This window comes from Schistocerca piceifrons, chromosome 6, assembly GCF_021461385.2.
Source record: "Schistocerca piceifrons isolate TAMUIC-IGC-003096 chromosome 6, iqSchPice1.1, whole genome shotgun sequence".
NCBI classification, from domain to species: Eukaryota; Metazoa; Arthropoda; class Insecta; order Orthoptera; family Acrididae; genus Schistocerca; species Schistocerca piceifrons.
In genome coordinates this window covers 338,056,350-338,070,647 of record NC_060143.1, presented here as the reverse complement: position 1 = coordinate 338,070,647, position 14,298 = coordinate 338,056,350, and the positions used below count along the sequence as shown (strand labels likewise).

The 14,298-nt window shown below is 40.3% G+C and overlaps 1 protein-coding gene across 1 annotated transcript in view; it reads left to right on the top strand.

The window, feature by feature from the left end:
• Window positions 1-14,298, top strand: part of LOC124803307 (odorant receptor Or2-like) — a 77,563-nt gene that overhangs the window by 61,209 nt on the left and 2,056 nt on the right. Inside the window, exon 5 of the mRNA XM_047264491.1 lies at window positions 4,387-4,548. Coding sequence (XP_047120447.1) covers window positions 4,387-4,548 — 162 coding nt within the window. The remainder of the gene's footprint in view (window positions 1-4,386; window positions 4,549-14,298) is intronic.

The following is a 14,298-nucleotide window of genomic DNA, read 5'->3' as shown; positions in this document are numbered from 1 at the left end:
TCCTGTGCAAGCTTCTTCATCTCCCTGGGAAGGTTAAAGCATGGAATTAATATTCAAGGTGACAGGATATGGAATCACTGATGATATTTGTATGCTCAGTGAATGTGAAGGAGAATCACAAGAACAGCTGAATGAAATGAACACTCTAATGAGTACGGAATATGGGCTGAGAGTAAATCGAAGAAAAACGAAAGTAATGAGAAGTAGCAGAAATAAGAATAAGGATTGGTGATCACGAATTTGCTGAAGTTAGGAAATTCGGCTAAGTAGGCAGTGAAATAAGCTACGACATGTAGAGCAAGGGGGACGTAAAAAACAGACAACCACTGACAAAAAGGGCATTTCTGGCCAAGAGAAGTTACTGGTATGAAACATAGCCCGTAGCGTGAAAAAGAAATTTCTGGGACTGTCGTTTGTAGCACAGCATCGTATGGTAGTGAAGATGAACTGTGGAAAACCCGGAAAAGAAGAAAATCGAAGCTTGTGAGATGTGTTTCTACAGAAAAATCTTCAAAATTACGTAGACTGATAAACTGAGGAATGAGGAGGTAATCCGGAGAATCTGTGGGCAAACGAATATATGGAAAACACTAACAAGGAGAAGGGGCAGGATGGTAGGATGTCATTCTGTTAAGACAACGCAGAATAACTTCCACAATCTTAGAGACAGCTGTAGAGAGTAAAAACTGTGAAAGGAAACACAGATAAGAATAGATCCAGCAGATAATTGACGAAGTAGGTTCAAAGTGTTACTCTGAGATGAAGACGCTAGCACAGGACAGGAAACCGTAGCAAGCAGCATCAGATCTATCATTCCTTTCCACTATAAAGTTCATTTCAGTCAATTCTTACTATATTTATTCAATATTCTAATCATTATCAGCAGCCCATAAAAATTTCGTATCTAGTGGCTATATTAAAGCATGATAGCAGTCAACAGAGAGATTGATCATAAAGTCCTCTAGTAGAAGGCTCCGCATGATTTTCTATCTTGCTTTCATGCAACTTTTTTCAAGACATTGTTATTAGCTATTCATAATCATTAGTCTGTCAAATCCTATAACACCACTACCATATGTAAGTGAGCAATGACTGGAGTAACCTTTTTAGTGTCTACATAGATTCGTAGACCTTGCAGAGCACAACAATGAATTGTCTGGAAAGATCTACTAAAATAAGATGTATTTTGCTTGCACATAAGGCAGTAGGGTATTACCTGCCAAAAAGCTGTTTTCACTGGTTACATATGAATAATTTTATATCTTCAACTGTTATGTTTACTCTGTGTTGAATCTAAGTTGAGTTTAATATTGGATAGTGAAAATAATATTTCCTTTCAGGAGATGCATTTGTGAATTTTACTATTTATTTACATGCAAAAATAATAAGTCACATCAATTTTACTCAATTAGGAATTTATTGTTATTGTTATTGTCACTAATGGAAATGCTTTAATGATGCGGTATGCATACAAAATTTAGGTGTACCTAATGCACATACACTTTTAATTACTATGAATAATTCAGTGAGTAACTTTTGACCACACGAATTAATATCGTATTTCGTTGTCAAAATATGCCAGTCTCTACAGTTTTGGTTTGTTGTTGGTTCTTCCTTGGCATCTTGCAGTTTTGTGTCGTAGCTGAACTTCAGAGCCCTAGTTTATGAAGTTGATTTGCTACAGTTCAACTGCTTGGGTACTTCAACATACCTCAGTGCATAATTAGGATATTAGAGTGCCACTATTTCTTCTCTGCATTTCCAGATTAGTCGATTGATGCGTTGACACATATTCAGGCGACTAAGCTGAACGATACAAGCGTGAGGTACACACAAAGATGCAGTCCAAGCCTTAATATAGCAAAAAACTCTAGATGAATCAGGGCATTACATGTCAAATGAGAGTGATTATCTCTTTTGGAAGCAATAGTGCGGACTGAAAAGAGATCTCGAAAAATCCATGCCTCAAATAGGACTGGAGACATACTCCATTAGATCAACAAGCCTGAGAATCATAACTTGTAGGGAATTGTTTCCAATGAATCAATAGATAGATGACTCAGCCCATTGTAGTATGTTGGGTAGGCTCCACAGGTGTCAAAGCAGGCACTGATTCTGGCATCCAGTCGATCGTACAGATGGCGAATACTGTCATTCCAGCTCGATCTCTTCACGTATTTCCGTAAGAGTTGGTTGATGAGTTGCACGAATCACGTCTCGCCCATGTATCCCGTATGTGCTCGGCCGGACACTAGTCCGGAGGTAGTGCTGGCTAGGGAAATTGTAGCTTATATTGCAGATCACTTTGAATTTCAGCACCCTGCAAACACCGGGGGATGGTTAGCGTCCCCTCCAGAAACACCAAAGGTGAACGAGATAGCTTATCGCACCTAAGACCATAAGGCACAGGACTGGGCCTGTGTCTTGGACGAATACGCTCTACGAGACGGTGCTGACCAGCACTACTCGTATGCGCAAACGCCTACGGCGCTCCATTACATCTTCCAAGGTAGTCTTTAACGGATTCAGTCTACTCGTTAATGTCGATGCTGTGGTGTGAGTGGAAAATGTGCTAGAAATGTGCGTGCCCGTAATTCCACTGTTGATAACCAGTTCGCAATAGTTCGTGTTGACATGTCTGGGCTCACGAGTCTTCATACCTGTGCTATGATTTCTACACGATCAACCACTGCTGCCCTTGCAATACAACGGTCCTGGTGGACGTTTGTGCTCCCAGGACGTCCAGAAACTCGTCTATGGGTGTGACAAAGTTCACGAGACCGCTAATACCAGTATAGTTGCACTGCTGACGCAGCTCGTCCAACGTGTGTGGCACTTCTCCGAAAAGACCATGTCGCCACTCGGAAAGGAACCAGTTTCACCCCTTTCTAACTCGCTCACTTAGCTGTGGGAAGAACGAGTGCGTCTCTGTGGCATTGTCGCCTGCTTGCTTCACACGTTTGCATCGCACTGAGCCTTCTGGCACAGAGCATTCCCTGTTAAAGGGTACACGCTGAATTGCTATAATAATAATTATAAAAGGGGGCAATTCTATTTACGCACTGTCTTTTGAATAGATATGATGGTATCTGATACTCAAGTACTAATGCAAAGAAACGTAACGATGCTAAAATACTTTAAATTCTTGCTATGATTTAATCTTTAAAATTTAATAATTCTCTTCCTGTTAATATTTAATTAATTAACTTATGTCATTCAGGTTTCATAACGCTGACGGCGTTAAAATTTAAAGTTGTTCAGTCCCTGTTTTATTTTCTTTCAATTGTTGCGAGCCAGCGATGGTGCAATGCTGTTCGCTTTCAAGTCTACACATTTATAAAAATCAGGTCCAGGAAACACTTTTGTGATCACGGATGCGATTTAGAAGGCATTCGCGTAGTTGTACTGATTAAGAGTTATCGTTTCCGAAACATGCAGGTTCGATTAAAGCTGTGTGCAATTTTGCGCGTATAATGAAAATATTCCTAACACGTCGCGTAACAAAAAGTAACATGCGAATCACAACCGTGGTCAAACGAAGAAAATATATGATGACATAAATGTTCTTCGCTGTTATTCAGGACAGGTTTAGATTAAATACCGCAATTTTCAGTCTTTAAAAATAGCAAGACGGTACACTTTAGACATATTTCTTTTGAATAACCTTGTATTTACCTTTTCTTATACAATATGGTGATTCTCCGCAAGGATTATCTCTCTCTCCCCTTTTTACAGCCTTTATACATTCACATTACATACATAGATTAAGAAACTTTTCTTCCTCTACCGACCAGTAAAAAGAACAAAATCCGCCCAGGCAAAATGTCTTACATAGAATCAGTTCTCACTTATCAATCATATATAGTTTTCGTAGTACAAACAATGCTAGTTTATTACGTGCTCTAGAAAGTCTTTGATTCACTGAGCACAAAAATTTAAATAATAAAATTATAATTACATTTTTAATATCGTGAGTTCTTCTTTATATCATGAAAATAAGGTTTGACATTGTCGTAATATTATTTTTCATCGTTGTAGCACTATAACTCAGATGGCGCTCTGATAGATATACCGCTAAGCTATCTGTTGGCCGACGACGAAGAATCCGTTATCAGTATATCGACTATCTTCTAGGTGCCATGTGCCGGATTCGCATCAAAATCGACGTCGTCTTTCCAGATCTAACTTTTCTTCGAGATTCTGACAATGTGAATCAGATCGTTTCATAATTTCTACTCCTTTTGTCTATAGATGGACACATTAAACTTACCACATAGTTTCTTCCGATAATACTGTCGTTTATATTCTGACGTGTGAAACTGTTTCAAGTGAAATCGTTATCCTTAGGCAGAAAGACAATTCTGAGGGTTCGGATGGCTTTTTCAGAGCGAGAACCTGGCTCTAGCGGCCTACGACGCAGCGACGTCACTGCAGGATAGTCCCGTGTCCATCAAACGGTCGCTCGTGCTGCTCATGCAACGTGCACAGAGACCCTTGTGCATCACCGCTGGTGGGTTCTTCCCACTCTCCAGGGAGTCTTTTGTTGCGGTGAGTTTATAAATTTTTTTGCATATTCGGTGGACCATAATTCCACAGTCTCACTACGAGGTGGCACGAATCAGCTGTATGGCTGCAACAAAGTCTAGCAATTCTTTCTCCCTTCTAGCAAAGTGCAGTAGCCACAGCACTGTACAGAATGCGTCAGAGAGAATTTATACAAACAATAACCATTCGTACACATTTCTGAACGTCCATATGCTAATCAGTGTCAGATCCCATGATATTTGGCGGACTTAAAACTACAACTTATTTCTTTGTTCACAAACGAAACATGATTAATAGATACCACTGAATGCCACACCACAAACTATGAGATTATAGCAGTTGTTTGGGAGGTACTATAAATATTTTTGTAAAATACAAACAATAACACTAGCGTTAAAACCAACCGCTTGATACACTATGGCATGCAAAGAAAGGTGGCGTCGCAATACCCACGCCCTCACCTACACCTCTTCTCCTCTTCTCAACCTGTTCCAACCCCTCCCCCCACAACCTAGTTTAAAAACGCATCCAGTTAGAATGTACCTATGGAATTGTGCAAGGTCGAGCAACAAAACTCTGAGTTCTGCGTTATTTACGTACCCTTCAGTTAAACAGTCACAAATTAGCGCCGTGTTCAAAGATATTTACCTCTAAAATGCACCCACATACAAACACAAAATATTTTTACAAACAGTTATGTAAACATTGTACTTATGAGTATTTCAAAGTACTTTGAAGGACACTCAAAAGTATCTGACTGGTTTTTCTTTTTCGTGTCATCTCCAAAATAATTTATCCAAAACAATACGTATAGAGTGTAACTTGCCGTGTTCAAAGTGATAAACTGAAATTGAGTCAAGGCGCAAATAGCCGTCAGTTGATTATTTACTTGCAGGACTGATTTCACTGCGGTGGAGCATCATCTTCAGTAAACAGAAGATTGTTTTGTTACCCATCCTTGTGCCAGGCACTTAAATGTAAATTGCAGAGTAATCATGTACGTGTAGCTCCCCAGCACTATTCGGCCCAATGTTCTGCTGATTAGTTTTTGTTGACTACTTGCTCTCTTCTTGCGGTTGGATGCTGAGACGACGAATGTTAGGGGTGTCTCTGTGAACTAATCTACATGACACTGAAACTCTCATGAAGATAGTACTTTAACGCAGCTAAACAGGTCGTGTGAATAAATCATCAAGTAACAGCTGTTTGCAGTTTATCGAATTTGAAGAAGAGTATAAAACATGCTCTATGAATGGCTAAAAACCAACATTCACTTATGAAATGTAATTAATGAACTGTAAATATGTAGTTTTCAGTGATGAATTTTACTTAAATACTATTGTACAACACTTAAAACAGCAAAATAAAATCAACTTTTGCGTTAAGGTCTTGTTAAATGTTGTCACCAACAGGCAGCAGCCCTTGCAAACGATCATTCTTCGAAGTCCGGTGCAAACCATAACACACCCTCAGATTAATTATTTTTCACAACCATAACGACCTATGATGCTTGTGGAATATTACGATGTTGTTTCCAACTAAAATATTTCTGCAAAAATACGTCAGCTACACAAAAATATAGTGTTTAGGTCAAGGGTCACAGTTTCAGTTTCCACAGTTCATATCACATTGTGCAGACACAATGCACCCTAATAACACGTGTTTCAACATCTACATTTTCCGTATCACTTATTAAATTACACACAGTTCACTCACTGCCATTGCTGATATATATTTGTCGACGAGAATAATTTGATCTTCAGAGTATACAATAAATTCAGCGAAATACACAAAAAATGGTGGCAAAAGTAACGAAGACTACTGGTGATCTAACTTACAGCTGAAAGTGCACTTGTTCATGAGATTTAGCGATGTATACAACATCATGCATTGACGTCTTACACTCATAAACAGTAGTTCCCCCTAGCTCACAATTCATGCAAACTTATTTCCTCGCGTGGAACGTATTTGGCCTAGCAGTATGATTAGAAAGCCTATAGTTAGCAAATGATTTTTGTTGATATTTCAAATGTCAATAAAAATCTTTGTGAAGGTGGAGTTCCTGAAATATGTTTCACCCCCAGTATTATCATCTTACTCAGTCTTGGTTCAATTGGCAACTTAACAAAGATCCAGCTCAGTGGAGTAAGTAGATCATTATTAATCTAAGCACTCCATTACTCTAAGTAAGATATAACGTTCTAATATGGAAAATACCATCTTTATTTTCAGCCGCCATTATATTCTTCAGGCAATAAGAGATACCTTATGAAGTTCCTCTTCAATAGTTACATTTTCATCGAGAATTATTGCTTACTGCTTTTGAAGCTAGCAAGGAATGTACTCAGTCTATCAACTCATTTAGATTATTCCAGTGCATATAATCTTCTAGAAGTACGTTGGAGACTGCGTTTCAATCATGACAATTATCTTCTTCTTCATAATCATAATTATCATCATAATCAACATCAACATCATCGTCACCCTGTTCCTCAACGTTATCATCCTCTTCTTCTTCTCTTCCTCCTATATCTTCCTCTTCTGCCTTCACAAATACATTGTCTTCTTTATCTTGCTCTGCATTTTCTTATTGTCGTTAGTCCTCTCTGTCACTACATGTGATACGTGCCACTTCCTTAGACTTCCTTCAGTGTATCGGCACCTTGATGAAGTGATTGTATCTGGAATTGTAATGTCTGGATCTCATTGCAAAAGTAATCCTATACACTTCTTGCCATTTTCTCCATATTTGGCTGGAGTATACATTTTCAGATCAGCAACTAGTTTGTCAACATCTTCTGTTAGATGACTTCTATGAGCAGCAAACCTGTTAACTCTCCAAGATCTGCTTAAGTAATCAGGATTCCCGTTCTTCACCCACTATGCAGAAGCGATCACTCTGTCTTTGAAGTGGACATTTTCCAATTTTTGTAGATGTGAATTGATCTGATAACTTTGTACAGTTCACGAGCACTTACTATAGGCATCCAATTTGTTTACATCCATCAAAGGCTGAAGCAATTGATTTTCCCCATACTTGAGAATTTTTTTCATTCTATTTTTTTTTTTTTTTTTGTGAAGTTATAGATGGAAATCTGAAGCAAAATAATATGTTAAGCAAACTAGGCTGTGATAATTTACAGTTCCACACAAATATGCTATCAGAAATACAATAGTAAGCATCAAAATCTGATAGCAGGAGTCAGCTACTGGATTGTATATAATATTCTGTCTCCAGAAGCGGCAATATGTATGTGTGTTGTCTGTCAGTTACCGAATCTTATACTGTATTCAACATATCTAGCTACTGGAGTGAGCATCGCTGCACAAGCAATAATACTAGTAACTCGAATCAAGAGGTTGACTAAGCGAGTTGAAACAACAATTAAGAGCTGTTAGTTAGCAAGTTGAGACTTGTCAATAGGCTAATTTTAGTAGTATAGCGCCAACATAGATGTGTGTGTGGGTGTATGTGTTTGTGTGTGTGTGTGTGTGTGTGTGATTCTAATTCAGAAGTCAATATCGTAGAATTAGATATTATTTTAGGGGAATGTTTTTGACTTTGACGCCTATTCATTTCGTTAACTTAGTGTCAGAAACTTGCGTATTTTCAAAGCTACGTTCTGATCGGGTGCCTCAGTTTAATACTACGCTGAAGAGTGGGTAGATAGGTAGAAGAGAGACGAGAGAGGTTGGGAGACGTATTGGGCTTGGCGACATCACCATTTCTTGCATTCCAAAGTAGATCAAAGAGTTGGTATGCATGCTACCAATAACATGAAAACTTATATTTTAAAGTCTCTCAGTGGGCCACTAATATGCGCGTAATTGCTGTAACAATACATACTGCGCTAAATCACTGTGTGCAATGCTGGATGATGTACTGAGGAAAGGGAAATAAGTGTCTGCGTGCCGCTGTCCTAGTCTCCCTTATCTCATTCTCACGATCCCTTTGTATGGTATAAGATGGCGGCAGTGTGATGGTCGCCCAATCTCCTTCGAATAAAGTCTTCGAATAGAGGGACTCAAAATTTTCCCAACAGGATTGACCGAGAAATCTGTTGATCCCAAGCATCTCTGTCACACTTTCGGATGGGTTACACTCAACTGCTACGATACTAGTTGTGCGCCTCTGGATTCGTTCGTACTCTCCCGTCATGAGTGTTTGGCAAGGACTCCAAGGAATGACATAATATTAGATAACTGGTCACAATACAGTTTTGTATACAGTATCCTATGCATCTATGTACTTTACTTAGACTTTGTGGATTATAATGATTAGTTCTTCTTGACAGTTTGACTGCCGTCTTGAAGATGAAGCCAGTTCTATCCCCATAACGAAGTATAGCCATTTCTTAGCAGATTACGTAGCTGTTAGTAACGTGAGCTACATTTTATGCTTTGATGGGACAAATGTTCTATTGTGTTTTACATAAATTAATAGCAATGTAGCGCCGTTATAAAGTAATTTACCAAAATTTCCCTCAAAATGCTAAAGGTCAATTTTTGTATGTTATTTTACATATTATAAAATTGAGAATGGGTTTGTGACCACAAAACCAAATAAATAAAATATTAACTATAACTGTCGAACTGCTGCTTCCAGACTGTTTTCTATGTCATCTTCCCTCAGTTCTGATGCTACATGACAGACTAGTTTCAAATCGCCTCTTAGTGGTAATACCGTTACATACGTACACTATGTGATGTCCTCAATATGTTCAACAGTAATCTAAAAATCAGATTTTTTTCGGTTTGTTTCATTTTGTTATAGGCACTAACTTCTTATTATCTAAATTTATAGACAGGCGCTATTCATTGCAGCAGACTAAAAACGGAGTGCATATAGTTTCATTATATTGAAAAATTCTAAAAGTAGTCAGGCAAAGAAGCAGCTTCTTGAAATGACCTAACAGACTACAACATACGACATTTAAAGACGATTTATTTCTTCCACGGCAAGATCACAGGCAGGAAATCTCTTCGATCCTGGAGAGAACCGCTAGTAGTAGAGAGGCCGTGTTTTTTATCATTCTGCCGCATGTTTCGATAGTTGTTCTCTGACCTGTAAGCTTACAAGCATCATCTACTTCTTTTCACGAAATACTGTTCGCCTTCTCACGGACTCGAAATCCCTTCTAAAAGGCTCTCTAGGCTCAACGCACAGAGTAGGCAAGACATCAGATCTTAAAATTTTGCCACCTTTCTAGATTCTCAAATCATTTGATTTTATTACAGAACACCAAGGATCGAATCCCTTTCCAGCAATCCTTATTCACGTTTTCGGTGCGTTAACTAAATCAACACAATTTTTCCCTCTAAAGGCCACAGGTTTGATCGCACCTTCGAGTTGGAAAACTACGACTAATGTCTGTTTCCAAATATGTCGCAAAGATTACGAGTCTTGGAAGCGTTTAACATCTGCCTCAGTTATATTCTTGGTATAATTCCTGAACTTCACCTAGTTTGTGACCTTCCTGATGTTAAGTTTCTCTTTGTTCTCATTTCGGTAATTCTTATAACTTTCGTCTTTCTTCGATTTACTCTCAATTCATATTCTGTACTCATTAGACTGTTCATTTCATTCAACAAATCGTGTAATTCTGCTTCTCTGTCACTAAGGATAGCAATGTCAAAAGTGAACCTTATCAGTGTTATCCTTGCACTTGCATAGCACTCTGTGTTTCATGGTTAACACGAATCCCCGCATCTTGCGACATGGTCTTCAGAACGTAGCCATCTGGGGGCATTGGAGGGCAGCTACTCCCTCCCATCTCCCCTAGAAAAAAAATATTACGTTGAAGTTGCAGCCTGTCCCGTTAAACAGAAATACCAGTTCGGTATGAATTTGATGGAAACCGGAACACGTAATGTATCAACAAGTTGCAACCGGACCCCAAGTCACTTATCGTGATATCTCACACTTTTCCCATCTACCGCCTAAACAAACTCAGTTACACCACTACTCGTATGGCTCACATACTGGGTACGCTTTTCGTCTGATATCCTGGAAACTTAAGGTAATCCACAGGTGTGTGGTCGCAGCTATCGGTAGCTTCAACCATTATCAGCTGATAAAACGTCCCCTTCCTTCCATTCGATAGGCAACATCTGTCACAGTGGGGACAGCACATCTACATCTACATCTACTTCTACATCTACAACCATGCTCCGCAATCCACCTGACGGTGTGTGGCGGAGGTTACCTTGAGTACCTCTATCGGTTCTCCCTTCTATTCCAGTCTCGTATTGTTCGTGGAAAGAAGGATTGTCGGTATGCCTCTGTGTGGGCTCTAATCTCTCTGATTTTATCCTCATGGTCTCTTTGCGAGATATACGTAGGAGGGAGCAATATACTGCTTGACTCCTCGGTGAAGATGTGTTCTCGAAACTTCAACAAAAGCCCCTACCGAACTACTGAGTGTCTCTCCTGCAGAGTTTTCCGCTGCAGTTTATCTATCATCTCCGTAACGCTTTCGCGATAACTAAATGAGCCTGTAACGAAGGGTGGTGCTCTCCGTTGGATCTTATCTATCTCTTCTATCAACCCTATCTGGCACTTAACCCACACTGGTGAGCAGTATCCAAGCAGCGGGCGAACAAGCGTACTGTAACCTACTTCCTATGTTTTCGGATTGCATTTCCTTAGGATTCTTCCAATGAATCTCAGTCTGGCATCTGCTTTAGCGACGATCAACTTTATATGATCATTCCATTTTAAATCACTCCTAATGTGTACTCCCAGATAATTTATGGAATCAACGGCTTCCAGTTGCTGACCTGCTTTATTGTAGCTAAATGATAAGGGATCTTTCTTTCTATGTATTCGCAGCACATTACACTTGTCTACATTGAGATTCAATTGCCATTCCCTGCACCACGCGTCAATTCGCTGCAGATCCTCCTGCATTTCAGCACAATTTTCCATTGTTACAACCTCTCGTTATACCGCAGCATCATCCGCAAAAAGCCTCAGTGAACTTACGATGTCATCCAAAAGGTCATTTGTGTATATTGTGAATAGCAACGGTCCTACGACACTACCCTGCGGTGCACCTGAAATTACTCTTATTTCGGAAGACTTCTCTCCATTGAGAATGACATGCTGCGTTCTGTTATCTAGGAACTCTTCAATCCATTCACACAATTGGTCTGATAGTCCATATGCTCTTACTTTGTTAACTAAACGACTGTGGGGAACTGTATCGAACGCCTTGCGGAAGTCAAGAAACACGGCGTCTACCTGAGAACCAGTGTCTATGGCCCTCTGAGTCTCGTGGACGAATAGTGCGAGCTGGGTTCCACACTATCGTCTTTTTCGAAACCCATGCTGATTCCCACAGAGTAGATTTCTAGTCTCCAGAAAAGTCTTTATACTCGAACATAATACGTGTTCCAGAATTCTACAAATGATAGACGTTGGAGATATAGGTCTATAGTTCTGCACATCTGTTCGACGTCCCTTCTTGAAAACGGGGATGACCTGTGCCCTTTTCCAATCCTTCGGAACGCTACGCTCCTCTAGAGACCTACGGTACACCGCTGCAAGAAAAGGGGGGGGGGGGGGGAGGGTGCACGTTTCTTCGCGTACTCTGTGTAAAATCGAACTGGTATCCAATCAGGTCCAGCGGCCTTTCCTCTTTTGAGCGCGTTTAATTGTTTCTCTATCACTCTCTCGTCTATTTCGATATCTACCATTTTGTCATCTGTGCGACAATTTAGAAACGGAACTACACAGGTGTGCAGCCGTAGCTATCGGTAGGTTGAACGATTATCAGCTAATAAAACGTCTCCTTCGTTCCTTTCGATTGGCAACATCTGTCACAGTGGGGACAGCACATCAGTCATAGTGCTGCCAGACGGGGATCAGAGCGCCTAAGGCGCTGGCCGGTTTCGGTCTGAGAACTACGCTCGGCTCAGCACGCGGATTCAAGTAACCGGCAGCGCACAGTGTCGCCATCTTGAGAGGACGGCAGCAGCGACTACTTCCGCAATGGTCAACAGGCTGGCGGCGTAGCGCCGCTTCGGCTCCCAGCCAGGCCGTACGTCGCTACCACAGACACCACAGAAGTCACGACTTAAGCCTAAACCATGGACCTACAGACGGGCACACTGCAGTTGGCTGAGCTCGGCCAGTAGATCGTCCCCCTGCAGGAAGGGACCATTCAGTTTGCCGCTGGCAGCAGATCGAGGCGCAGCTAGTATTTCATCAGCTAGGGAAACGGGTGCGTAGTAGAAGCTACTAGATGATCCATTTTAGATCGTCGACGGGTATGAAGTGCCTCTCGTAGCTGACAGCAGATGATGAAAGGTACTGTATGTCTGAACAGGCAGTATTTAAGGTACCGCAGTCCAACTAGTCAAGAGTCCCCCTTTCGTCGTCTTGTGAAGGCATGCCTGTTGGCTTCCACCTTCTATGTTTTTCAATGGCGTCTTGCGCCAGCCTATGGGAGACATTTTTCTGTCCACCCTTTCACAGGTCTTTGACCACTAAGTGACAGAAGCAGTGGCACAACACTGGGAAAGAAGTTCGTCACTATGACAGATGCCTGTTATTCCTGAACCTTCCATAAAACTTAGGCACCAAAACTATTAAATCATACATTTCACGACTTAAATATCCATTTATTTTTACCAACCTTTCATGTATATCCCATTTCCACTTTCGACCAACATGGGATTAATTAGGTACACGTGAATAATCTTTGAGAATTAGGCATACGACATTTAGTTTCACTGATGCTTCAATCACGTATGAAAGATTCTCGCAATCTAGTGAAAAAAAAAAAAAAAGTTTGTGCGATCTGGGAAGCTTAGGGACCGACGACCTCTGAAGCTTGGTCCCATAAGACCTTACCACAAATTTCCAAAACCAAAGTTAGCCCACAGACTTCCTCCTCCCCTTTTAAATATCCCATTTATACACTGTTCCTTTTTTCAGTGCGTAATTTTCGGTTACGACACTACTGTGTCGTATGATACGTGTATCTTGCTTACGATACAGTAGTGACTTCACTGTGTCAGTAAGGAGTTGAAATTTATATACACGCACACTCTTAGTGACTCACCAGAAAATTACGCATCGAATTAAAAAACAGTATACTCTTTAGAACAGGGGGATTTCATTTATTTGCGAGCATATTTTGGTTTCTTGACAACAAAACAAGAATCTGGAATACGAGAATGAACCAAAAGCTTATCTGTCATATTCTCAAAGACTGCTTATGTTTGTGCACGAAAATACTCAACACTATTAATCGACAGAATAGTCAGTGAACGCTTGGTAGAGCATAGGTATTTAAATGACGAGATTTACTTACGAAATTTCAACAACTGCTGCATGCGAGGATTCTGTGATGATATTAAAGCTCACTAACCAGGGGCAGGTGTGGACTCTGACCACAATCTATTAGTTCTGAACTGTAGATTAAAACTGAAGAAACTGCAAAAAGGCGGGAATTTAAGGAGATGGAACCTGGAACAACTGAAAGAACCAGAGGTTGTACAGAGTTTCAGGGAGACCATAAGGGAACAATTGACAGGAATGGGGGAAAGAAATACAGTAGAAGAAGAATGGGTAGCTTTGAGGGATGAAATAGTGAAGGCAGCAGAGGATCAGATAGGTTAAAAGATGACGGCTAGTAGAAACCCATGGGTAACAGAAGAAATATTGAATTTAATTGATGAAAGGAGAAAATACAAAAATGCAGTAAATGATGCAGGCAAAAAGGAATACAAACGTCTCAAAAATGA